At 37.7% G+C, this 27,792-nt stretch overlaps 1 protein-coding gene across 1 annotated transcript in view; it reads right to left on the reverse strand.

Annotated features, from left to right (window-relative positions):
* Positions 1 to 24,895, reverse strand: part of ANKRD22 (ankyrin repeat domain 22) — a 29,755-nt gene extending 4,860 nt beyond the window's left edge. Inside the window, exons 1-3 of the mRNA XM_054435666.1 lie at positions 24,636 to 24,895; positions 4,937 to 5,128; positions 1,532 to 1,639 (exon numbers count right to left, since the gene is read on the reverse strand). Coding sequence (XP_054291641.1) covers positions 1,532 to 1,639; positions 4,937 to 5,128; positions 24,636 to 24,656 — 321 coding nt within the window. The 5' untranslated portion in view covers positions 24,657 to 24,895. The remainder of the gene's footprint in view (positions 1 to 1,531; positions 1,640 to 4,936; positions 5,129 to 24,635) is intronic.
* Positions 24,896 to 27,792: the final 2,897 nt, after the last annotated feature.

Consider the following 27,792-nt stretch of genomic DNA (forward strand, 5'->3'; position numbering starts at 1 on the left):
TGACCACAAGCCTGTTGGAGTCTTCCCCAACTTCCAGTTTCCTGAAGAGGCAAAGCTCTCCCTGCTCAGCTGGGTATAGCCCTGGAGTTCAACCCTGTCATCACCTGGGGCGCTCCATCCAGTTCTCTCTCCTTAGGCTTCCCTCTTGTGTCACCTCCTAAACTGCCTTTCTCTGCCTACTTTTCTCTGAAATAACCCAATGCTTTCCTGTCTCCTCCCCTATCATTTCCTCTCATGTCACTTATTTTTTAATTCATCACAAATTTACAACTTTAGACCCCATTAATAAATTGCATGTACATGAAACTAGAGCTGAGCTATTCATTACGATTAGTATTTTTACCCAATCCTCCAGCCTCTAAACATTGAACCATCTTAGAAAGCAGAGTTGTGTGTCAATAAATTCTGAATGAGCCTTCTAATCACAGTTGTAATTTTTATCTTTAGAATCCCTAAAAAGGTTTGTAAATAAATAACAGATTCTCCCTGCCCCCAAAATACATATATTTAAATGCTATGTGCTAAATACACAATGAATTTTTAAAGAATTCTTCGAGGATATGAGCAGATTATATTTTTATTAGTGAATTAAAGTTCTTTTCTCTCTCCTATAAGTCCAAATATAAAAATCAACATTATCATGTTTAATTATAGTTCCTCAAATTCTGTAGCATTTAAATACCCAATGAAATAATAACATTTTTGACTGGCAGACTTGTTCTGGGGCTTATGTTAACAGGTGTAACCAATATTCACAGTTTACCAGCTACAACAAGGAGGGAGCTTGGTCATTTAATTAGAGTAAATTATGCATCTCTTGAGTCACGTCTGAGAAGTGGAACTGGGCACAAAGGAAACCAGATGGATAAAAGTGAGTAAGTCAGAGCAGATCTGTTACCCTATTGGGAAAATAAAAACAAAAACCAGCTCAAGCTTCATCTTCTACTCCTCATATGACTGCATTCCTATACCAACTACATCTTTCTTTATTCAAGAAAATTGCTGTCTGCCAAGATTCATCCAAGCATAAAGAAATTAATCAAGATGTAAATGGGCTTAAATTCTCAACAAGTATCTTCTGTGTGTGTCAGCTTCTGGATGCAAACTCTTAGGATCTGTTTTTCAACACACCACCAGAGGAGTACTTAAAAATCAGAAAGTCAGAAAAATAAATCGAAAAACACAAACTCCTCTTTTAAAAAAGGGAAGAAAAAAATATTAGAAGGGGTGTTTTTTAATATTCAGAATTTTTTTGCTCCCTTCAGAAAAGTCTTAGTTAAGGTTAAATTATTTTTCTAAATCAACATTGCACGGATTATGTTACCATTGATTAATTATTTTTGCTGCCTTTCTTCTTGCTGTACTTCAATTATAGCATTGGATGTATGTTGAACATGTCAATTACAGAATACAAACCAAAGGCTTTTTTTGTTATTATTTCTTTTCAACATCTCACTGGCCTGGCAAGAGTCAATGAGTCACACCATCGATCTCCACATTTGCCCTTTGCTCTAACAAGTGTTGTACTCACCATGAGGAAATACCCAATAAGCAGAACAGGCATTAAGAGGATAATTAGTAGATAATCAATGAAGGTAAATTTTTTCTTCACAGCATAATGCAAGCAGGTTCTCTCTTTCTAAAAATTAAGAAAAGGATTCTTTACTAATAAAGCATTTCAATTCAAAATTTATTCAGATGGCCATCTCAAAAAGTTTAGTTTGTGCTTTTTGTTTTTCCAGTACCCATGGCATCTTTTCCTGTGGGATACATCTGATTAATGAATGCGGCTTTCCATGGAGCAGAACAGAGAACTCGGTCCAGTGTAAAGGAAAAGCTAGGGAAGGGCTCCTGGGAGTCAACAAAGGTGAAATGTACACAGCAGAGCTCATCAGAAGACAGATTCTCATACCCATTTAGTTTTTGGAAAAAAAGATACACTGAGATATAAACTTAGGACTGAATTTACTATGAAAATTGATAGTTATCCCTTAATCATCTACCATGTGTACAATTATCCGTTTTGTGGTTTGTTCATAGGAAAACTCTTAACCACATGGCTATTTTTCATGTTCCTTCATGCACATAGTCTAGAAGAATGCATATAACTCAATTTTATTCTTCAAATATATGAATATTTGTCAGGTAATAGATGTAAGCTTCCAAGGGTTGTGGGAGATGTGAACTCTTAGGGCTTTATAATCAAAGATGGACAGAAACACGCACAAATAAATATAAGGCAAAACAAAAGGTGGTAATTGGAATACCAACCAAATCAATAAGAGGAGAGGGAGTGCAAGAGAAAGAAAGGAGGTTAGTTTCCACTTATGCGAGCACTGTACCTAAATAAGAACACTTTTTGTTTTTCTAATATGAAGGCATTTATATTTTCTGTAAAAAATTTTAGAAACTAGAGAAGAACATAACGATAGAATTTTAAATTGCCCATTATTAAATGGCCCAGAGTTAACTGTTGACATTTTGTTGTATTTTCTTCCAGTCTTCTTAAATGCATAAATGTAGAATTTTGAAATGTAGAATGATATTGCATGTGCAATATCATATCTTGCTTTTTTCAGTTCAGAAATGTATATTTAGAATATGTACATTTTTCCATGCAATTCAATATTTTTAAACATATGATTGTAATGGCTGCATGGCTTAGTATTGAGTGGAACTACTCTGATGTATTTAGCCAAGCCCTGCCTTTTGAACATTTCAAGGTTTTTGAGGGTTTTGTTTTTGTTTTTGTTTTTCTGTGAGACAGGATCTTGCTCTGCCACCTAGGCAGGAGTGCAGTGGCACAATCCTAGCTCACTGCAGCCTCGACTTCCTGGGCTCAAGCGATCCTTCAACTTCAGCCTCCAAAGTAGCTGGGACTACAAACATGTGCCACCACACCTGGATAATTTTTTACTTGTTATTATTTTGTATAGAGATGGGGGGTCTCGCTATGTTGCCTAGGCTGGTCTTGAACTCCTGGTCTCAAACTATCCTTCCACCTTGGCCTCCCAAAGTGCTGGGATTCCAGACATGAGCCACTGCACATGGCCCGTTTCAAGTTTTAAAGTTTTCCTTTTTATAAATAATATTTCCTGAACCTGCTCATTCATAAATTTTGTCAGCATTTCCTAATTTGTCCTTTGCCTACATTTCTAAAAATAGAATTCCTGGCATAAAAGGTATTAATGCTTTTCATATTGCGCTACCAAATTGTGTTCTAATAAGACAATAATAACTGAAACTTTCTGATCAACATTTGTTTTCTTTTTTAATCTTGGTCAGGTCAGTTTGACAGACAAAAACAAGGATCTTTATGTTTTAATTTAATTTGCTATCAATAGAATCCATAGGCTTGTGCTTCTGAATCTCCAGCAGAGCTTTTTGTTTGTTTGTTTGTTTTCAAGGCCTTTGTTTGCTTAGTGCTTCTGGAAATAATTTATAAACAGATTTCAGACATGAGAAATCACAGGTTCAAATTATTAATGTACAAATATTAATATTTGGAGAAAATACAAATATTAAATGCTAACATATTAGAAACATTTGAAAGTGGAAAATGCAAACCAAAAACTTCTACTGATAAAATCTATTAATCTAATGTATCAACTAAAGTCTTTTTCGTGGTTTTTATGATACCAGAAAATCCCAGCAGGCTGGCTGAGGCCCTCCTCTTCTGCAAAGTGGAGATAAAAGTGTCTCCTCAGCCTTGCCCATGAGCTAACGTCTCCTCCCTCAGTTTCCTAATGAGCGCATCTCTTAAAGAGTTAATAGGTGCAGCACACCAACACGGCACTTGTATACATATGTAACAAACCTGCACATTGTGCACATGTGCCCTAAAACTTAAAGTATAATAATAATAAACTAAAAAAGAAAAAAAAGAAAAAAAAAGAGTGCAGGAACCCACAGACATCTGTCTTCTGGCACTACCACTCACCGCAACTCCACATATCTGCTTTCACAGCAGTGATCTACAGAGATCCTATTATAGTCTACAATGTTGCATATCTGTTCAATTCAGCACAGGCATGACTTGCTTTTAATCCCAACCAAACGAAAAATAGTAAGCACAAATAAAAAAGTCCAGTAATGATCAATTTTCTGATAATATGTTGTTACTCCTGATGAGCTAGTCTCCAAATGACTTAGAAGGGGCAAGGGGGGATTTCCAGTGTTTTCTCGCCTTGAATGCATATGAGTGGGTACAGGACAGTCATAATGATTGCAAAAAAATGACTTTTAATATTTATTCAGTGTAATTTAAATATTGCCTTCACTCCAATGCAAATGCTAGATGTTCAGAAAGGGCTCCACAGGGATTTTCCCAGCAATACACACATATTCTTCTCTTCCTTGGTCCTGAAGGCTCCAAAGTAGCTAATATTGCATCTTTAAATATATTCTTTATACCTTTTTGTGTGACTTCAAGTAACCTCTGGTTCATGACCTTATTTGTCCTTGGTAAATTTCTCAATAGTACTCTTTCATTCTACAAGAACACTATAGGATCCTCTGGAGATCAAGACATTAATATAGCAGGTAAAAATCTAACTAATTAAACAGCATTTCTTTTCCAAAAAATCTTTGCCATTGCTTCTGTGTTAGTAATGAGAAAGAGGGGAGAGGGAGAAAGAGGAGGATGAAGAGGGGAAGAAGGAAAGGAAAGAAGCTCTATCCAGCCAAATGAGTGAACCAGAGGTAAAAAGACATAATTTATCACAAATTATGCCTGCTGATTGAACTATGTTTTATTTTGCTGTTTAGCCTAATAAAATGTCCTTGGTATGTGTCAGTTTCTCCAAAGTAGGCTAAGATAATTGTTCGTATTAGGAGCTACAAGCAATCTAAAAAATGACATGCACCACTTTTAGTGATTCAAGGAGAAAAGAATTACCATGAACAATTATACTCTCCACTCGTGTCATGACCTCACCTGGTTTTTGAGGTTGACATTAGCATTTCTTCTTAGAAGGAAGGAAACGATTCTCACATGCCCTCGCCTGCAAGCACAGATCAGGGGCGTGTCTCCATTAAAGCCATCTTGAACATTAGCATAGCTGCTGTCTTCTTTCACCCACTGCCACACTTGTCCAAAGTCATTCTGATAGGCTGCTTGGCAGATGGGCTGGGTCGGGAAAAACAAAAGCAGGTTTTGAAATACTGGCATAATTAAACCACAAAAAGGAAAAAAAGTCAAAACCCAATACATTAAAATTTAAATGTTTTAAAATTGTAATATATTGCTTTGTCGGTGAGATTTTTTTGGTCTCGGTTATGCCTAGCTTTAAGTCTAGATCAAGAATTAGCCCATGAGGAACCTCCTACATTTTCCTAAGTTTTCTTGGCACACACTTATGTCTGTCAAATGGATGAATAAATAAATGAAATACTACAAATTCAACTCAGTAAGGAAACTATGTATAGTGCTTACAGGTAGGTAGGCCTGTTGGAAAAGCATTCATTTTCTTTACTAAAGATAAAATACCTTTGTCTTTATCTTTACTAAAGATGAAATACCTTTATCTTTATCTTTACTAAAGATGAAATACCTTTATCTTTATCTTTACTAAAGATGAAATACCTTTATCTTTATCTTTACTAAAGATGAAATACCTTTATCTTTATCTTTATCTTTACTAAAGATAAAATAGAAAACAAGCATATGGGGAGGAGTTTAGGGCAGCACTAGTGATGAAATAAGACCTACATAGCACCCTATATTCAAGGAGCTCAACAGAGCAGAAAAGACAGTTTTTTAGGCAAATAATATACAAATAACAAATTATATGATTAACTACACTTGATTAGATGCTGTTTATAAAAAGCATTATACAGAGCTTCACAAGGCACCATGGGAGTTTAATAGCAAGACTTCAGGTAGCATGATCTTGTCTTCTTTCCCTCCTCTGCTCCAGCCTTTCTCAACTTCTGTTCTTCAAAGTTTGGTTGAACCAAACCATGCTTGCTACCGTCCATCTGGGCCTCTGCCCTGAATACTCCCTCTGCATAAAACACACCACCTGCCCTTCATCTGAATAACACCTAGCTCACCCTTTGTGTCATAATTTAATTTTCATTTTATCCAAGAAGTCTTTTCTTACTCCCAACATTCAGTATCTCTCCCTTACAGCAACTGACATAACTGTAATTCTTTTCTTAATTATGTACAATCATGTATTTAGGGCTAGCATGAATCAGGAGAGGTTTGAGGCAGTGCTGAGAAGGAAGGCACTGAAGTTCAGGCTGTAAACCCCATTTGATTCACTGCTATTTCCCCAGCATTCAACACAGCACTCGGCACATGGGAGGCAAACACTAAATATTTTTAGACTAATCTTTAGATGATGTTTTTAAAAAAGCATTTAGAGTAATATCTGGCATATGGATGGTGCTTAGTGTAGGAAAGTTATCATTATTGCTATTGTCATTCTTTAATAATCAAGTCAAATCCCTACTGTGTGCCAGTCACAGGTACCAGAGAATAAAATATGTTATCTTATCCATGTAAAATGTATCTGTCAAGTGGGGAAATAGGACAGAGACACACATACACAGAGTAAATGACAAGAAAACAAATTTTTGGTATGGGTAGATACATAAGCACCTGTGGAAACTGGGACATATCAAGGGGAAAGTCAAGTGGGTGTATTTGCTAATAAATTGAGGTTCTAACATAGCCAAATATCACAATAAGTGAACTATATTATACTTTTAAACCTAAAGGCCTACTCATGAAAGAAACATCCTAACAGAAAATTAACTCAGCAGCAATTAAAGGCAAACTTCTGTACCTTAAAAATGAAATGAACATGATACACGGGCTTTAAATTTCACTAGAAATGCACAATTTCACAAATCACCTATTCTGTTATCCTGAAGTCTTCCCTTTACTAAGCTTTCAAACAGTTGGGCACTTCAGTGTCTCAGCGTACTGTGTGGCTGATGTAGAAAGGACTGGGGCAGTTGAAACACTTGTCTCATGTTAGAAAAACAGGATGTAATTGTGGCTCTGTTACTACCTCCCCCGGTGACTGTGGACAGTTCACTTCCCTACTGTATCTCAATGTCCTCAGTCATTAAATGAAGGAGTAAGGCAGAAGTTCCCTTGGGTTTTCATATTCTATTATTTATGGGACTCTAGTCTCAACCAACAAATCTTCCACATCACTGCTGGAGTCCAGGGTTATGTCAACACAATAGTGCTTTAATAAAACCTTCAGTGACTTGCCATTGTCCTAGCAGCAATGCCCTGTGATTTGGCGTTCAAAAATAAGTAAAACAAAACTAAATGCAACAAGACAGTGTTAAGTCACCAACTCTTAATTTTTCCAATTAAATGTATTTAAAACCATACTATTATTTCATAAAAGATATTTTAACAAATACAAAGATAAAAGAAGGATATTTTAACAAAATATGTAAGAATATAATCACCAGGGGGAAAGCAGTTCTTTATATTGCGTAGATTTAGTTAGCTTTATAGAAAAATTCATTTTATTGTCTTTTTAAAATATTTTACCATAAATTAGTGAAAATTTAATAATGGAGTGATTAGCAGTGAGCACTACTCATCAAGCATTTGGAAATTGGTGGTCTACCATGAAGAGTTTGGAAACAAGTGGCTTTAGAGCTCTTTTTATCTTTTCTCAAATATTTAAATAACAACATCTTAAAAACTAGAATATTTCATGTATTAATCTGGCTTTCCAGCTTCTCTCTAAAAATGGAAAGTTTTGGCAGGGCGCGATGGCTTATGCTTGTAATCCTAGCACTTTGGGAGGCCGAGGTGGGTGGATCACCTGAGGTCAGGAGTTCGAGATCAGCCTGGCCAACATGGAGAAACCCCATCCCTATTGAAAATAAAAAAATAAAAAAATTAGCAGAGCGTGGTGGCTGGTGCCTACAATCCCCGCTACTCTGGAGGCTGAGACAGGAGAATCGCTTGATTCGGCAGTGAGCTGATATCGCGCCACTTCATTCCAGCCTGGGCGACAGAGCGAAACTCTGCCTCAAAAAAAGAAAAAAAAAAGAAAGAAAGAAAAAAGAAAGTTTTGCTAACACTGGACCCATATTCCTGTAGGATACCAAATAACTGGTGCTTAGTGGCAGTGACTCCAGTTCTCCACAGTCCCCACCACTCGCCATCACATTACACTGGTTCTCTTCACTCATCTATGTTACCTGCCTGGTAACATAGACCTCCAGGAGCTCTCTGCTTAGGCTTCTCAAAGTCTTTACTAAGAGCTAACCAAAAAGAAGAAGAGGAAAAGATGGGGAGTTGTTCTGCAAGAGTCACTCAGTGCTTTTGAGGGCTTTCTCAACCCCATTTGAGCAATATTATGTAAAATACTAACCCTATCTTTAGTCTTTCTTAGGCTTCCTAGATCCAAGACACAGAGTTACCAGGAAGCTAAGTGTCTTCCTTCTCGGTTGAGATGCACAAGTACGGTCACGCTTCACTTCACAACAGGGATACGTTCTGAGAAATGTGTTGTTAGGTGATTTTGTCATTGTGGGAACATCACAGACTGTACTTACACAAACCTAGATGGTAGAGCCTATTACTAATATGGTATAGCCTGTGGCTCCTAGGCTAAAAACCTATACAGAATGTTACTGTACAGAATACTATAGGCAGTTGTAACACAATTGTAAGTATTTGTGCATCTAAACATAGGTGAACATATAAAAATATACAATAAAAATATAGCGCAAAAGATAATATGGTACACCTGTATAGGGCAGCTCCATTATAATCTTATAGGAACACTGTTGTATATGCTGTTCATTGCTGATCGTGACATCATATGGTGCATGACTATAATTTAATGTGAGAGTCGCACTAATAGCTGAAGACTCCATGCCGCTATGAACTTGCAGTTTCCACTAGGGGGCAGCGCAGCGTAAGAAAAGCACTGACAGCGGGCAGAAGGGAAGTCCAATAGAAAGTGATGGTTGACAAGCCAGGTACGAAAGAGAAGAGGCTGTCCATTTGGGTTGCTGGAAAAGCTATCATAAACCCCTTTTAACCCCTTAAGCTCTGGAATTTGGGGACACCATGGGTGTAGAAGAAACACACCTGGGAAATTATTATAATAACTCTATCCCCTAATAGTCTCAGAACCCTTCTGTCCATCCTCACTGCTAAAGTACTGCTTCAGATCTTCATCATTCTCACGAAGACTATTGCACACAATTCTTTCAATCTCACATATTCCATATGCCGTTTTTACAACTTCATCTCCTACCACTGTCTTATCCACACCCTTGATCTAAATAAAGCTATGTGTGTTATTAACAGCCATCTCCCCAGCTAGACTGTAAGCTATATAAGGGCACTGTGGCTACATGAGGCTACATTTTGCCTGTACTGATTCATCATTGTACCCCTAGTATCTAACATAGTGCCTGGCACATGGTAGCATTCAATATGTACTTAGTGAGTAAATAAGAGGAGGAAGAAATTATAAGATGAGCTAACAGTTATTGAGTAGCTCAGTTATTCTACTTAATCCTCACAACAACCCTCTAAAGTAGTATTAATATACCTATTTTGCACAGATGAAACTAAGGGAAATTGTCTTCCTTGCCCAAAGTGACATAGTTCACAACTGGCATGGCCAAGAGTCAAATCAAGGGGAATGACTGCAGAATGCATACGTTCTATCTCCAATCACTTTAGTCTTAAAAATCAGCCTTCAAAATGTCTCTGGCTACAAGACTTCGCATTTGATATTTGTATCCAAAATTAAGCTACAGTCTATACTCGGGATATTGATCTGTCCACTTGTGGCACTGGCTTGCTGGTTATACTGGTTATACATCCAGACTCCTTCTCCAACCTGACCTAGAATCAGCAATATCCACCAAGAGGTAAGAAGTGTCATCAGAAAGTCTGCAGGAGAAACAGAAAAATATAAGACTCAAAGGGAAAGAAGTGAAAGTTTCAAGAAGGAAGACAGAAAGATCACCGAATGTGATCATTAGCAGCCATGCAGAGGCCAATTTTCATACAGTGATGGGGCTGAAGGAAGAATACAGAGGCCTGAGCACATTGTCTATGAAGAATTAGAGGATGCAATTGGAGAGGAATTGTGGTCAGTTTGGCAGTGAAAAAGCTGTTAGTGAAAGCTAGAGACTTCAAAGAGGAGGGTAGCAGTGTCCAGCCAACGTTCCACACGTTTGTAGGCAAAGTGGTGTCATCAAGTGGTTACAAATCCAGGCTCTGCAAACAAACTCTCTGGGTTCCAATCTCAACTCTGTGACTTAACAGCTGTGTTATTTGGACAACTTACCTAAACTCTTCATGCTAAGTTTCCTTCTGCTTTTGATAATCATGCCTTCTTTATTAAGTTTCAGAAAGAATTAAATGTAACTGTGTAGATGAAGCACTTAGCTCAGATCTGAGTCACAGTAAACCCTCAATTAATGTTAGCTACTCTTATAATTATTGAAGCATAAGGAGCCAATGAAGATGGACAGGAGTGGTAATGAGAGGGTAGATAATTAATCAAAGAGAGTGAAGAGATGATAGGATAGAGAGCATTAAGATGGAAGCATTAGCCTCCTACGTAGAAGGAAAATTCTGGCTCTAAGGCCAAAGCAAGGGAGAAAAGAGAGCTACATGGATGGAAAGAACTTTAGACTGACTGAAATTTTTGCCAGAAAGTCGGAGGTTTGATCTTCATTCATTATACTACTATATATTTGTCATAAATAAATAGATATAGCTAGACAACTAATATGGTTTGGCTGTGTCTCCACCCAAATCTCATCTTGAATTGTAGCTCCCATAATTCCCACATGGTAGGGACCCGGTGGAAAGTAATTGAATCACAGGGGTGGGTCTTTCCTGTGCTGTTCTCATGATAGTGAATAAGTCTCACTAGATCTGATAGTTTTATACAGGGGAGTTCCCCTACACAAGCTCTCTCTCGCCAGCTGCCATGATTGACTTTGCTCCTCATTTGCCTTTTGCCAGATTGTGAGGCCTTCTCAGCCATGAGGAATTGTGAGTCAATTAAACTTCTTCCTTTATAAATTACCCAGTCTTGGGTATATCTTTAATAGCAGCATGAGAACAGACTAATCCAATAACTAAATAAATAGCATTGACATTTAAATAGATGAATGGATTAATGACAGGAGATGTGATTGAGACAAGTGTAGATGAGGTTTTGAGCATGATGGGGAAGATTTTGGACCATCATAATTAAAACTGTCTACATGAAATGAATAAAAATATAAAATGGCTTTGAAAACCAGGTTGTAGAAACACAGTAAGAAGATAGAGTTGACTGAGTCTGCCATGTAAGTTTGTGATTTTCTTCAGCAAACCTAGATAAGGGAAGAGTACAGAAAGTGAGGAGGCCAAGAGCAAGGATTAGGAAACATGTCTGTCAGGCAAGAGAAATGAGAGGAGAGTGGTTTACCATTAAATTCAGTCTGAATGGGCATCATATGTAAGCCGGATAAAGACAAATGAACTTGCAAAAAGAGAGAGACAAGCAAATAGAAACACAGAGAAGGATCAGAGCACAGTTCATACATGTGGTCTATTAGAAAAGTAACCAGTTTAGAAGTTATCATGAGAGATGTTACAGAGAAACTCTGTCTAGGGATGAGAAGTCAAGGGTGGCCTTGTTGGGTATCTGATTTGGAGTAGAAACACAGGTCAAGAAGGGAGAATGAGGCTTGTGGATGTTGAGGTCACTGAGGATGACCCCGGGGGACGGAAAGAAAGGGGAACTTGTGTTCCAGGGAGGTGGAAGTGGGTCCTGGAATACAGTGGACAGAAGGGAGAGTATAGAGAAAGGGCCATAAGCAAAGATTTCAAGTAAGAAATTGAACCACGGTCAAAAAACAATGGTGACAAAGAAGTAGACTGAAACAGCAGCTGCCATAAGAGAAGGTGTCATAATGCCCAGGAAAAGCCAGATTTCAGTGAAGGCACAGAGGAAAACAGACTAGTAGGTGAGGAGGAGATTGAAGAGAAGGAGTATTTACCAGCAGGGTGCATGAGTTCCCATGGGCTAACCTGTGAACAGTACTCCCTAGAGCTGTGCTCTGGACAACCTGAAAAGCTAAGACACAGGATTAATAGAGCCCACTGACTAACTTTTCTCTTCAACCTCATCTATCAATCTCCCTTTTGCTCACAACTTTGTGGTGATTTCTGGGGCATCCCAGGTTCATTTCTGTCTTCTGGCCTTTACACTTGCATGGAACCTATATGGTGGGCTTCCTGCTAGGCCAGATCAAGTATCAGCCCATGAATCACCTCCTCAGAGAGGACTTCCCTGACCACTCAGCCTCCCAGCCCAGGAACTTTCACTCTCTCACATAATCTTGTTGTATCTTTTTAAATTGCACTAATTGGTATTGAAATTGGGTGTAATGTGCCCAAGTTCCTAGAGAGTGAGGTATCTATGAGTTTTACCTGGTTTTTAAAGTGCCCCTCAGTGGGCCAACTGTGTATAAACCACTGCTGTTCTGCAAGCTCTCCCATCTCTGGTCAGGTCAGTTTCCTCACTTCTATGTTTGGGCTACCAGCTTGCCATCCTTATCTTTTAAATTGTGCTATCTATTCTTCAAGGCCCATCTCATGGTTCATCTCCAAGAAATCTCTTTCATCTTTCCTACCTGCAGCAGGAAATATACAGAACCTCAAGCAGCTCATTGGCCTTAAATGAGCTAGTGGGTTAAATGTAGTCTCCTTAACTAGACTGCAACCCTCCTGAAGTTAGGCTTCCATAAGGTCAAGCACCCAGAACATGGATAAAAGTCATTTGTTGGTTGACACACAGATTCATCCGATCTGGCTGGGAAGTGAGGCTAGGAAAGGGTTTGATGTTTAGAAGGTAATCGATCATGTAAGGACCAGGACAATATTTCGCCTCAGTGGTTCTCTACCTTGGCTAAATATTGCAATCATGTTTGCACCAACTTAATATTTAAAACATGACCCAGGCCCCACTACTGACCAATTAAATAAGAATCTTTAAGAATAGGATTGGGGCATTAGTGCTCTTTAAATTTCCCTGGTGATGTTGATGCACAGTGAGGGTTGAGAATCTCTGCAAAGGTAAAAGAAACAAGCCCCTCATAATGGCAGTAAAAATTTAATGTAACATTGCAGCTTTTAAACTCATTAGCTAAGGAGCATTCAAAACTCTGGAATAATGGAATATTAGGAAACATTTTTTGTGTCCTTTTGCCTTCCCACATGTCTGTCTTTAAAAGTAGCCAAGAATTTGGAGGTAAGGTTTCACTCTGTTCACTTCCATCTTACTTACCCAGGCACTAAAATTTAAGAAGCGTCCATGGGTAGAATATAACGCACCCGGTATGTTGATGATTAACTAAAATAATCAGCATGTTGATGATTAACTGTATGTATTACTTAATAATGTTTTGCACTGCTCTAAGTATAATAGATATCACAGGTGAAAAAATATTTGTTATTATTTTAATAGTGTAGAAACATCTGAACAACTTGTACCACTATGGATGTCTTTAAAAGCAAAGCTTCCCCCAAATTACCCCCACTTTTTAGTGTTGTTTTTCCTAAAGTATAATGGAGCTTCTGTAATTCCCAATCTAAGGAAAGACCATGTAGAACTTTGCCTGTGGCTCAGAGGAATTGGTTCACTGTTTATTAGCCATCTCCATGCTACAACCTTCCCTCACTTAAAATGTTCCATGAAAATTTCTGAGAAGGATTTGTAGGTTTTGGAGCAAAATAATTCTGGTAAAGAGCCCTGTGATTCATGAAATGCCTTCTCAGAAAAGGAAGGAAGATATTTTTCTTTCCCTTCAAGTTAAGAAACCTTGGAGAATGATAATAAACACCTATTGGGTTTAATTTGATTTCTACAATTAATCCCAAGCCTTTGTTTCTGATGACTCATTCTTCACATACTGTATTTTATAAATTCCTTAGGAAATTTCTTCTTTCAGACAAGTAAAAAAGTCGCAACAATTTTTTAAAGGCTGTTCTAGGCCCACTCAGTCTCTGTGTAACATGGAGGAAGGTCCCAACACTGGCTGGAACATGTAGAGAAGTCATAGTTCCTCATGAACGATAGCAGAAGGGGAAATAGAAGCAGGGCACATACTGATCCTTTTCTACTCTTTATCCTGAAAGGTCTGTTTGAAAACATGAAGTTATGTTCCTTGCCAGGAAGCTAAAGAAACCCCATTGCCACACTTCTGACTCCAGGACATCAGAAACTCTGAGGTCATAAGGACCAGGGGAAAGCAGAAGAGCCTTCACCTCCAGCGAGGAGTAAGGGTGGAGGAAGAGTGGGTTCTGGTTGCTAGAAAATGGCAAATCAGAATCCCTGATATTCCCCTACTACCTCAGACCACCACAGAGGTAGTCACAGAGAAGACAGAAAGCAGTAGGGTGCCCATAACTAGGTAACATCCAGTTCTACAAAAGGAGGGAGTAAGAGAAAAGAAAGAAAGAAAACCTTCTTTGTGGTCTTCTTCCATTTCATTGGTGTAACTACTCCCACCTGGCTGGCTTCAACCTACAAAAGAGAGAGCACCGAACTCAGAGTTGAGCAAAACTGGCTTTCACAAACCAGTTCAAGCTGACTGAAGCCAGCTCCAGCCTGCTCCAACACACCAGCAATAGGAACTGGCATATATTTCCGTTAAAGTAAATTATAATGGGGACCAGGCTTGAAGAATCTCTGGGCCAGACAAATCCATTTAGACCTCATAAGTGACCTTAACCTTGCTCAATTTGCAAACATAAGCAAAACTTAACTTCAGCTATTTCTTATAAATCCCTATATTAAAGAAAAATGAAACCAGGTTAACTAATCAGAAGCCTAACTTACATAGAGACTTTCCAGGAGAATCGACCAAATAAAGCAACTGTATAACTGCAACCAATCAAATATTTTCTTTGCTTTACTCCCTTGTTCACCCTATAAAAGCCTTCTCCTTGCATTCCCTCTGAGAAGCCTGCAAACCACAGCTGTCCAATTCCTGAATCGGTATTTGCTCAAATAAATTCTTTTGAGCTTAACTGTGCCTCAATTTACCTTTTGACATCCCAAGACTTTTCTACACTGTCTTATTCTTAACGTAGAAGACAGTTTGGCTGGGGAAGGGCCCAGGATTTGAACTCTCAGCAGCCAATGTCTCTAAACATTTAATGGACTCAAACAGGTATTTTAGCACTAAATCTCTAAATGTAAGTCTCCTTTGGGAAAAAATAAAAAATAACAGTAAAAAGTTTAACAGTAATAATACCTACTATATACTGAACTGTTTTTATATACCATCTGTAATGCTCAGTACCTTAGCAGCATCTCATTTAACCCTTACAGCAATCTTAGAACAAAAATATTATCCCTCTTTACAGATGAGAAAACAGGCTCAGAGCTCTTTATAGCTAGTGAGTAGCATAACTAGAATTTACACTCTGGTCTATCTAACTCCAGAACTAGTGTTTTAACTCATTAAGCCTCTCTCCACTCCTATGCAACTCCATGCACTAATTTATAATAAACTCTACCCACAAAAGTTCCAGGAGTGCCTATAGTCCTTAATTATTTTCTTCAATTCAATTCAACAGACTTTGAGTTCTCAATACTTGCCAAGAGAACTGTGCTAGGCTCTAGGGATACAGAGATGATGAAAACCCAGTAGACACTCACATGAGGTACATAATAGCATTCATCACATTCTGTATCATGTTATACGACAATCCTTCCCCAGCATCTGCAGAGTTAACAAAATTACTAAAATCCCCTTAAATTCAGTTAAAGAATTTGGATTAGAGGACTAGCATGTAAGTGAACCTATAAAAACAACTATAAATGTTTCACATACTTGGAAAAATAATGACAGGAAAAAAATATCAGTAACATTTCACACACTGTAATGTGGTAATAATAGACATAGTGTTACAAATTGTCACCAATTCCTGCTTACAGGAAATTTTATAGGTCTACTCTGATTTTTAGTTTCAATAATATACTTGCAAATAGTTTTTACTCCATTTTGGATCATACTAATACTGAAGACAATTATTTTTTTCCTCTCTGGTCCTTCATCCAAATGTATGATGACTTTCTGATTTTATGTCCCAGAAGTTACCACTACTTCCCAGGTAGGGGCTGACTTCCATTACTAGCATGCAGCTCTGAAGCCACTGTTTCTTGCCCTCATCTGCACTTACTTTTCTCAAGGAAGGCTTCTCTATAAAAGCTTCTCTTGCCTGCCATCTACTTCACCTCCTTTTCCTAAAATCAACTCTTACCTCCAATTCCTTGTGTCTTGAACATTCTGTGGCGGAAGAAATTCTTATTCACATTTATAAAAATGGGAAGTCCTGAGGTTGCAGAAAGACCTCATCCCACCTTGTTTTAAGCATAATATGATCTTGATACCTGCCAAAGGTCAACTGTTGGTAAAGCCACAAAACCATAGTGCTAAAATCCCCTTTCAAATTCTCATCACGCCTAATCTTAAGCATGTTGGGAGAAAACGTTGCCTTTGCAGAAATGCTTGCTTGATTCTGAAGATTCATGTTGTCTGATGGTGCATCAAGGAAATTACGATCTTTTTCATTTTTCAAATTTTTTACTTTAGTGGCACCAATTAGCTAGAAAAGGGTGTGGACATTAGGGTTCCAGGATTAGTTGTATTGTTTCAGTGTAACAAGTAAGTTTTTGGTTGTTACTATAAAGTCCAATCAAAATAAATTTGACCATTAAAGGCAGGAAAGTTGAGTTGTGGCAAATTAGAAATCAACTAACAACAAGAATTTCCCACAAGGGATTTGATTGGGAGAATTATTTGTGTCTGGTCTTATGACCGCAGTAAACTCTTTGGAGAAAACAAGTGTTTTATCCAAATAAGACAGCAGTAAACTCTTTAGAGAAAACCAGTGTTTTATTCTCACATTCTTGTAACTCTCAAATAATCTACTAGATTATTTTCTACAAGGTAGACACATGTTTATCAAACTGACATTTAGGTCAAGGAAGCTATCATTATACCTTCCTCTTCAGCATCCTGCAAACTGGGAATCATAAAAATCATAACACCTAGGACTCTCAAATCAACTTTCATCTAACAAACCCGACATTTTTGAAAATTATAATACTTCAGTAAAGCACAGTAAGAGAATACATAGAGAATGACAAGGCCACTCTTTTAGATCTCTTGAAGGTGAGATTCAAGCAGAGATCTGTGATCTGTCTTAAGTGAAGGAGTGATCCAGGTAACTTTCAGGGGGAAGAAACTTCCAGACAAAGGGAATCCAACTGTCAAGCCCTTTGAGACAAGAGCTTGATTTGATGTGTTCTAGGAATAGCAGGAAGGTCAGCATGGCTGCATGAGCAAGGGGAGTGGCGGGAAATTTGAGAAGCAAATGGGACCAAGGAACATTGGGTCTCGTAGACCATGGTTAGGACTTTGAATTTTATTTTATGTTTGATGGGAAATGTTAGCAGAGTTTTGACAAAATCTACCTTCAGTTTAGAAAGTTAGTGTTAAGACTTCCCAGTTAATTAGTATGCAAACCATTTTGTTGTATTAAATAGTTCTTTATGGGTTCCCAAATAGTAAATACCTCCCATTCTCATCTCTTTTTGAGTTTTCCAAAAAAGATATTTCTAATCTTAATAATTTTAAGATTAGGGGAGCTATGTATTAAGAGCTGTTTCTATAACATAAGTAAATAGAGAGATTTTTAATTAAAGTAATTATTGCTTAGAATCTAAGGAATCTTTATGGTTAAAAGTAAAAGATCTCTTTTATGCCTTCTTATCTCATCTCAAATAACCTAGATTTTCCTTTAAAAATACAAGTGGGATTTCCTTAGTTGATTTAAAAAAAGCCACAATTTTTCTAGCTGAAAATTATTTATTATTTCAATAGATATGCACACACATATGAAATAAAAGCTTATATTGTAGAAGGCATATACAAATAAAATGACTTATTTTTCCCCTTAGAAAACAAGTTTATTCAGGGATTTTTTTCTCTTCTACTTTCTCCTTGATAATAGTGGAGATGAGCTTTGAACCTGTCTTTCTGAGCTCAACAGCTGGCTTGGTAGCTGGCTTCTTAACAATTATACATTCCTGCTGTGGGCTCTTAGACAAGGAGAACTTCTGGGGCACAAGCTGTTTTTGTCTTGTCCTGTCCTCTTACAAAACTTGAGAAACTCACTTTTCTCCTCACCACTTTTGGTGCTGATCAGCTCACTTCACATACAAAAGTTGAAACTCCCTAAGTTTTCAATTTTGAATAAAGAAAAATGTGTTTCCCCCTCAACCCCAGAAAATCTTCTGTTTGACTAAATGCTTATGTTTCTTGAGTGTTACAAGCTCCAAGGATGCTGAAAGGAGGTTGTCCTTTAATATTGCCTTCCTTCTCTGGCAAGACCATACCTTCCTATAATGACCTAGTATCTTTGCTATCTCTACGTTCTTTCCATATCTAAACTCATCCCTTCTCTTGGCGTTAAATACCACGTATATGCAGACAACTCCTAAATTATTATCTCTTGCCCGAGCCTCTCCTTAAAGGTACATTTCCTGTATTCGTCTTCCATCCCCGCCTAGATGTCTCATGGATATCGCTAAGGTACCATGTCCAAATAGAACCCTGAAACGCGTCCTTCCTTCTGCCCCTCTCTGAGTGTGCCCATCTCATCAGCACCACCATCCACTGGCTGGCCTAAGGTAGAATACTCAGTATCAACTTTAATTTCTTACTTTCCTTCACTGCCAATCTACAAACCAGGAAATCTTGCAGTTAAAAATTTATCTAAAATTCATCCATTAGTCTAATGCAACCATCATTGTCACTCCATAAACTACTGTAACAGCTTCCTTCCAGGATCCAGCTTTCCCTCTGGCATCTCTCAAATTTATTCTCCCATGCTATCAGAGTGGCCTTTTTAAAACCTAATGGTCACATTATTCCTCTCTTAAGATCCTTTACTCGCTTTCCATTGTGCTTTGCATAAAATCTAAATTTTTCACCTTGGCCTACAAGACCTGCCTGACCTGGCCCCTGACAACGTCTTTACAGTGTTAACCACCATCCTCATTATCGCTATTATCACAATCACCTTGATTCAGAACCATTTCAGCTATTTCACCATTGGTTAATAAATGAACAACTGGAGCCTCATTATCAGTGTTAAAAATTTCTTCAATATCAACTTCTTCCAACTTACTGATGGACTCTGAAGGTATATTTTTTTGCATATGTATGGTCAGACATCTTTTTTTTTCTCATTTGACATACAGAATCATTCAAAGTCACTTTGTTTATAATCCTCACTGAACATAGTTGCAGGACAGAGGTTATGCCAGGCATGCACAACTGTCTTTAGTTACTGCATTACAAGCATTGGCAACAGCATATACAACATCCTTTATGTGAAACACCCACACCTATGTTCACTGCTGATAACATGCTGTTTACAAAAATGTATTATATTTACACTTCATTGATCTAAGGATGCCATTCTCACATGGCTAAATTAATAAAGTCACATTTGGGGAAAAGCACATGGAATAAGCATTACTTTTGATGAGAATTTTAGCTGAAGAATAAGCATAAAAGTTGTCAAAGAATAACAAAATCTTGCAGCCTTCATCCAGTCCAGCTTCCCTGCAGTGAGCATGAGCCATTGCTACAAAATGTTATGAAAACAATCAGAAGAGATGTCCCTGGTGACCCATGCCTTTGTTAGCATAATAATGGACTAATAAGAAATTCACTCTTTGAAAATAGTGAGAATTCAAGCTTTTGCCTATTACAGCAGGTTTACATTTGTGTGTGCCTGCTGCATTAGCACATCCCTGCACAATTATCCTGTCCTTGGTATCCTGATTTCCTGCAAGGCCTGTCTCATCAGCTGAAGTCAGTGTCTTTCTGGAGCAATAATGCCAAAACAGTGATGTTCCATCAGCACTATAGACTTGATCTAGTGTGAGATTTTTATCAGTGATCATCTTGGCAAACTCATCAATAAATTTCTCTGCTGCTTTCTGATCAGGAGATGTTTTGCCACTACAAATATTTGAAAATTTAATGCCACGTTTTTTCTTAAGTTTATGCCAAAGAACTATGCATATTTGCAGTTCTTTTAAATTTTCAGTTCATCATGATAGATCTTTTCCTGTTTCATGATCAGCATACCATTAAGTGGCATGTGTTCTTTGTGATACTGACAGATCCACTTTTTCAATACACAATTGAGATCTTCATTTGTAGCTTTGTGGCGTGTTTTTTTACATTTTTCATTAACTTCAGCACAGGACTTCAACAGTTTATCCTTCTGTTTCTTTGAGTCATATATGGTGGTCATTTCAACACCATACTCTTTTTTTATTGTTTCTTTTTTGAGATGGAGACTCACTCTGTTGCCCAGGCTGGAGTGCAGTGATGTGATCTCAGCTTGCTACAACCTCTGCCTCCCAGGTTCAAGCAATTTCCCTGCCTCAGCCTCCCAAGTAGCTGGGATTACAGGCACATGCCTCCACACCCAGCTAAATTTTCTATTTTTAGTAGAGACAGGGTTTCACCTTGTTGGCCAGGCTGGTCTCAAACTCCCAACCTCAGGCGATCCACCTGCCTCAGCTTCCCAAAGTGCTGGAATTACAGGCATGAGCCACCGTGCCTGGCCTCAACACCATACTCTTCTATCAGACATTTTATACCTATAACACTGTCCAATTTATCCAAAAGCTTGACTTTCTGTGTTATAAGTATACATAAATGCTTCCTTTTTTTTCTTATCACTGTTATCCATAAGTATCTGCAGAACTTTTTGATATTTTCAACAGTATATTTACATCACAGAGTAGAGAAAAAGCAAAACAAAACAAAAAACCCCAAAAAACAAAAAAAACACACACACAGAGAAATACACATAAATCTTGGCCCCATGGAGGCAGAGCGGCGAATCTGCTATAGGCTCATTCATCCTGCACAGGTGCCATTTTTTACCCTTTGTGGACTTGCTTTCATGGGAAAATCTGAGTATTCAAGAAAAAGATATATCACAGCTGCAAGGGGCTGGGAAAGTCTTTTTTCTCTTGTTAATGCTGAATAAACTGTGCATTGTGCACCTGCATTTTGACTGTGACCCATCACATGATGTCAAACAGGAAATTTTCTACTTGTTTCATGTTTGTGCTCAAAAATTTGGAATTTTGAAGCACTTCCACTCAAATTTTCAGATTAGGGATGCCCAACATATATATATATATACACACACCAGGAACTAGCAGATGCCTGAAATATAGTATGTACTCAATAATTATGGTTGGTTAAACAAATGGATGGATGAAAGAATAAATAAATAAAGGTATACACATTTTCAATCCTGGTGTCTTTTCATATGTGAAAGTTATCATTTTCTTTCTGAACTTTTGTGACTTAGCACAACATTTTAATTTGTAAAATTACTTTCAATATACAAGGAAAGAATTAGAAAACCAGTTGGGATGAAAACGCCTGATGCTCTTCTTGCACATGTTGTTGAATACCAAAATCTTGCTAGGAGTTCACACATAAACAAAGTAGATGGAGAGAGCTGGGAAGATTGTGAGAATGAAATTTTTTCCCCATTGTCTCTGCCTTGCCTTTCTCATATCACAGAATGACATGATGTTAAATGTTAAACCAGATCTCATTCAGCTCTCTTGTTTTGTAATATTAAAACTGTGACTCAGAGAGGTTAAATGACTTCCTCTCAAATCCCTTGAAGTTCCTGGCACAATCAGGACTAAAATATAGATTTGCTTGACTTTCAGTCCAATAGCCATTCAATTAGTCACATCTCTATTCCTGTATTCCCTGACTCCTCCTTCTCAACTGTACCAGCTTTTCCAATAAAACTTGCTTGACCTAAATTGCTCTCCCTAGGCATTGTGTGTTTCAAGACAATCTTTCTGTTTTTTGAACTATATTTCCTTTTTCTGTAGTAACATCAGCTTCTCTGAAAAACATATCCATTTCCAAAAGATTAATTTTAAGTTTGTGTGTGTATGTGCGTGTGTGTGTGTGCATCCTTTCACTCACAGCCTTATAATGAGAACTTCCCAATGTTTAAAGGAATACATCTTTTAAGATATGATTTTCAAGAAACACTTTTTGGGGCCTGTGTCTGCAGCTGATGAGATCAAAAGTCTATAAAAGATTCTTTAAGTCTCCTAAGTATTAGTTCCTGAACTTTTTTAAGTTCTCAGCATTTTTCTTCTTTCCAATTTTTGTACTACTTCACAATGCAACAGTTCTCTGTTGCAAGGTAGGAGTAGAATGTACCTCATTGGACTTGGATTCAGTTTACTCATTCTTTCCACTAAGGGAGCAGGGCACCATCCTAGTCAATGGCAGAACAGCAGAGTGGTTAAGACCAACTCTCTTATGGAGCATGACATATCTGTTGAAATAACAAGTAGTAGAAGAATTCAGTAGTTCAGCAGTGATATAAGAAGAATCTCTTTGAACGGGTAAACACAGGACTCATCTAGCCACTAATCTCCAGCCAATAAGCACTTTTCAACTGTATAACTATGAGCCAGTGATTACCTTTTCCTCAGTTTCTTCATTTGTAAAATAAGGATACTAAAAGTGACTCTTATAAGATTGCTGTATTAAATGAGTTAATACATATAAAGTGCTTAAAATAGGGCCTGATCTATAAGAAGCCCTAAATAAATGTTTGTTGCTATTGTAAATATTATGAACAAATATCTTTGATAAGGGTTTAAATGAATCAGCCTTGTTTAAAAGTCCATCTTACGCAGTTGGAGTTACTTATTCAAAATTAGGGCCTCTCACTGAGCTCTAAGCTTATCCTCTAGTGCAGATTTCAGGACCAGCTCTCTAGGATCCTCCCTCATTCTCTCCTTCTTTCTTAAAAATATATATTGCATAACTATTAGCACTGCAAAGCTCTAAGAAAAAATGAGAATCCTATGTCCCCAATCTAGAGGAGCTTCCCACACTCAAATTGGGCGAAGTTTTTTTTTTTTTAAACAGATTCTTCCAGGCAACATAGGACCAGGGATCCAGAAGACTTTTTTCTTGTCCTTAATGAGTAGCTCACAGTCTTTATCCTTAGGAAACACAGAGCAAATGATATATTACAAATGAGTAGGCTATGTTTAAATATATAAGAGATTACTATTTAATTTTAAAGAGTCTCAAACTCTTTAAAACTATAGATGAAAAGTCCTACTTCCAACTTTCTACATCAGAATACCTGAGGATGAGACTAGGCTTTTTTTTTCCTTTTTCCAAATCACATATAATTCCCACATGCAATCCGAAAAAGCAACCAAAATGCAGAATCTTAGGTCCCACCCAGGTCTACAGACTAAGAATCTGCATTTAAACAAGACCTTCAGAAGATCTGTATAGACATTAAAAATGGAAAAGCACTGGCCTGTGGCAGTCTTTCTTTCTCAGGATGGTGGTAAACAGATGACCCCTATGTCAGAACATAGGGATCTATGTTCTGACATAGATCCCTATGTCATCTATGGGATGTTCCTTTTAAAAACTATACTTTTGTATCCTACCATAGATTGCGTGAAACAGACTCTCTGGGTTGGAGTCCCTTGAAACTGCATTTCAAACAAACTTCTCTCCCTGACACTTGGGCAGTCTAAAGTTTGAGAGTTGCCAGAGTAGCATTTAAAAGCACTACATGTTTTGTCATTTTCGTGTATATGATCTCTTCATGAGGCTAAAATCACTGAGCAAGACATACCTAGAGTTATAAACCAATCAAACACTGCGCTTGCACACAGAGAGATATATACACACATGGCATTAGAAATAACTGCAAATAAACTGTCTTTAATACTAGGAGATCAAAACTATCCAAGGAGTTTCCTCTGAGCATCTGCAATGAAATGCAGATTAACCAGGTAATTGTGTCAGAGGAGAGAGGGAGTAAATTATGTATAATGACATCATTACACCTCTTGTACTCTTGTCTAAACATTCCTTGCTTGTACTTTCTTGAAACATTATTAAAAATCCATTTGATTCTAATAAGTTACTTCCAATACAAGTAAAAGTACCTTAGTATTTATCAGATGTGAAAAAAAATAATAAAATTATCAAAATATATTGTTATTATTCCTCTTCTTCATAGTGATAGTTTTTACTAATATTTACTAAAGGTGAATTTCCCTTCAAATACCAAGCTGAAAGGCATTACTCTGGTCATGTGGTTCCATAAAAGAGGCAGTCAATCTTTTGGATATTTAGAAAATCCAGTTGGGTACAATTTTCTCTTTTTCTCTTGAGTGTTTGTCATGAGAAAAGCACAACTCAAACTCGATTTTGTCCAAATTATCCCTGCAAACATCCAGAAACTATGAAATGTGTATTATATTCATCTCAACTTAGATCTAGCTAATATTTTAGAATTACAAAATACTTTGTCTTAAACTATTAAGAATATCAAAAAGAATAACGCATAGGACTTTATTTTTTCTGACTTAATGCTCCCCCAGGGAGTTGAACAGACAAAACAGAAATATATTAACAGGGATAGAAAATTACATCTGAAAAGCATGAGCAACTTTTAACATCTTTGGAACTCTGCTTTCAGAAAGGTGATGTACCTCAGAGTATAGGATTCCCATGCTGGTCCTTCACAGGCTTACTTCACCTCTACAGCTCCTTGAATCTTCCGGAGGTATTTCTGATGAATATCAAAATCCTTCCTGGCTGAGAGGAAAGTCCCTAGAAGTCCAAGCTGGTGGCAAGCTCCGTGAGTGCTTTTCTAGCAAACACCTGTGAGTGCTTTTCCAGCAGCTCAGGCAGCAGCACACCTTCCAGAGAGCCCAGCCCAGTGAAACAAAGGCACTGGTGTCATGTGTAATGACCCAAGCCTGTATCATCTAATGTTACAACCCTGAGGAGCCGGTTTCTGAGTCATATTTGCTCTGCCAGTGGTAACATGCAGGAAAGACGGAAGCAAAGTTAAGGGAGGAAGAAAAGTTCTTACATTGGCAGGAAGGACTCAGGGTTCAAACCAAGATACTGTATTTCAGACATTTCGTAATCAAAATCTGGTTTTCAGTGGCCACTGAGAAAGGCTAGAGACCAACAAACTTACTTCTGAGAGCCACACGCGTCTGACAAAGAACTTGAAAAATAATCTTTAAAATTCTTAGCCTAACAAGTAATGCTTTTCCAGCTATTTATGCAGTTTTGTAAACTAATAAATTTACTAACATAATAAATATTAAGTTGTTTTAAATATTCCAATACTATTCACACATTTAGCCAAATTACTTTATAATATTCAATTTAAAAATCATAAGTCTAAAATCAAATACTCTGTTATGTATTTTAAATTGCATCATCAATTTATTTATCAAACATGCTAGTATGCCCAATCTCTTAAATATTGTAAACATTTTATATGCTACATATAATATCAATTATTCACACATTTTCTTTGAACTGAATACAATCACATCAAACTTTCCCAGAATTGAAACACTCGACCGTCCACACACCCATTATAACCATGGGACCAGCCCAAATGGGCCGTATTTTGTTGATAGCAAATGTCAAGTTACTTTGTAGATATAACAGAGCCAAAAACTGTAAGCCATTTAGCCCAGGCATGCACAATAAAAATGTTTTTGCCTCTAACAGAACCTAGAACCAGTGATCCCTCCCCTGGGAACCAAGAAGACAAGGACATGACGGGAACCTAAATGCAGGAACTCTTTCAGAAGCTAGGGGCTCATTGGCCCAGAATATCCAGGGCTGAAATCTGTCTCAACATACCTTACCTTAAGTGGTCAAATTTGAAGACCTTCAATCAGTCCCTGCCAAACCAACATTCCTAAATCCTTTCCCTCACCCTCTAAGCCATACATTTTCTCAGATTCCAAACTGGGGAGGCAGATTTGAGCCCATCTCCTGTCTCCTTGCTGACCCGTCTTGCAATAAAGTTTTTCTTTCCTCAAAACCCAGTGTCCAGATATTGGCTTCTGTGAGCACGGGGCAGCAAGCCTATTTGCTCAATAATAACATGGAAGAAATAGTTCAACCATCTCAAACAAATTGATGTAATTTTCCCAATCAGTTGAGGCTGCTTAGTGGCCAGAAACTAGTGACCAGGATACTAGGCTTGTGCTTATAAATATTCAGGGAAATTCTTCTTACTCCACTGGTGGATATACTGAGCCATTTTTATAATTATTTCAAAGATTTTATGTTTCACTATGCAGTTGACATCGAGGCCAGCCTCTCTGGAGTTTAAGAATTAGCTAATTCTTCCGTTGGAGGAGAGGGAAGTCTGCAATACCCACTAAAATTGCAGCTGACTTCCTCTTTGGCTTGGTTTGATTTTGTATTTCTGTAGTCTCTTAAGACATTTAAGCATCTTCCCATCGACTTAGAAAAACATTAATGGTATATCCATTGGGTACTTCACTCTGTTATGCAATATTTTGTAACCTCTGGTAGCCTCTTTTGTAACCTCTTTCAACTAATTTGTGTGGACAGAACTCTTCACTGTCATTGCTTCTCTGCTAAAGTTGCTGCTAGCTTTCTTCTTCAAGCTGTTTCCTCCCTGACTGAGCTCTAAATGTTTCTTTAACTTTCAATCATGACCAAAACTCATTTTATTAGATTCTGCATCTCTTGACAACATCTAGTTCTAAAGGAACAGTGCTCATTATAATTGCAAATAATGTAGGGTTGGCTCAAAAAACAAACCAATGAAAAAAGCAGTTGACTCATTGCCATTGGTAAAACACTGATTTAACTCTAGGCCATTGGGTCTCAACCAGGGGTAATCTCGCTCCCAGATAGACTGCAGATTTAGCAATGAAAAAGATAAGACATTCAGTTAAATTTGAATTTCAGATAAATTTCTGAAATGTCATATGGGACATACATACACTAAAAAATTATGTTGCTTAATGGAGAACGTTGTTTTATTGGAAACTAAAGACATTTGGCAACGTCTGGAGACGTTTTTGATGGTCACAACTAGGGGTGGGAGCATGGTACTCTAATGTGGGGGGCAGAGGCCAGGGAGGCTGCTAATCATCCTACAGTGCACAGGACAGCCTCTCAGAGCAAAGAATTATCCAGCTCAGAAGAGTGCTAACGTAGAGAAACTCTAGTCTAAGCCAAAAGGATAATTAAAGGTGAAGGAAAATGACTTAGTAAACTATACTGTCAAATTGGAATATGGTGGCATATTGTCAGAATGAAGTTGGATAAACAGATATATTTTTAAGTATTTAGGGTTCTTCTTCTGGCAATTTTGAGCCTATAATTACAAAGACAGGTAAAGAAAAGAAGTTCCAGAAAACAGCTTTCATAGGTAAATGTCTTCTGTGAAGAAATAACATTTGAATTAAACACTAGGGCTTTAAAATTAGTGGCATCCTTTGATTCTGGCTGTAAATGCAGCCAACCTCCACTGACCAGCAGCCAACTGTCTGTGAGAGATGAGTCTCTTGTAAGGTGTATCCCAAAGACTTCCCCCCAATAGGGGTTCAGTAGAGCATAACAAAGAAGTATAGTCCACAGAAACTCAGTTTTACGCTGATATCTTAATCCTTCAACATTATCTAACATTGTCCAACATTGACATTAGCAGTGGAAGTTATCTGAGTCACACAGCACCAAAATATGTTACCGGCCAGCAGTGAATCTGTGTGGGTCTGCAGCAAACTCAATTCTTGCCTTCTCAGAAGAAAGAATTCGACTGGGGGCCATAGGATTGAAGTTTTAGAGCAGGAGTGA

Source organism: Pongo pygmaeus, chromosome 8 (genome assembly GCF_028885625.2).
Source record: "Pongo pygmaeus isolate AG05252 chromosome 8, NHGRI_mPonPyg2-v2.0_pri, whole genome shotgun sequence".
NCBI lineage: Eukaryota > Metazoa > Chordata > Mammalia > Primates > Hominidae > Pongo > Pongo pygmaeus.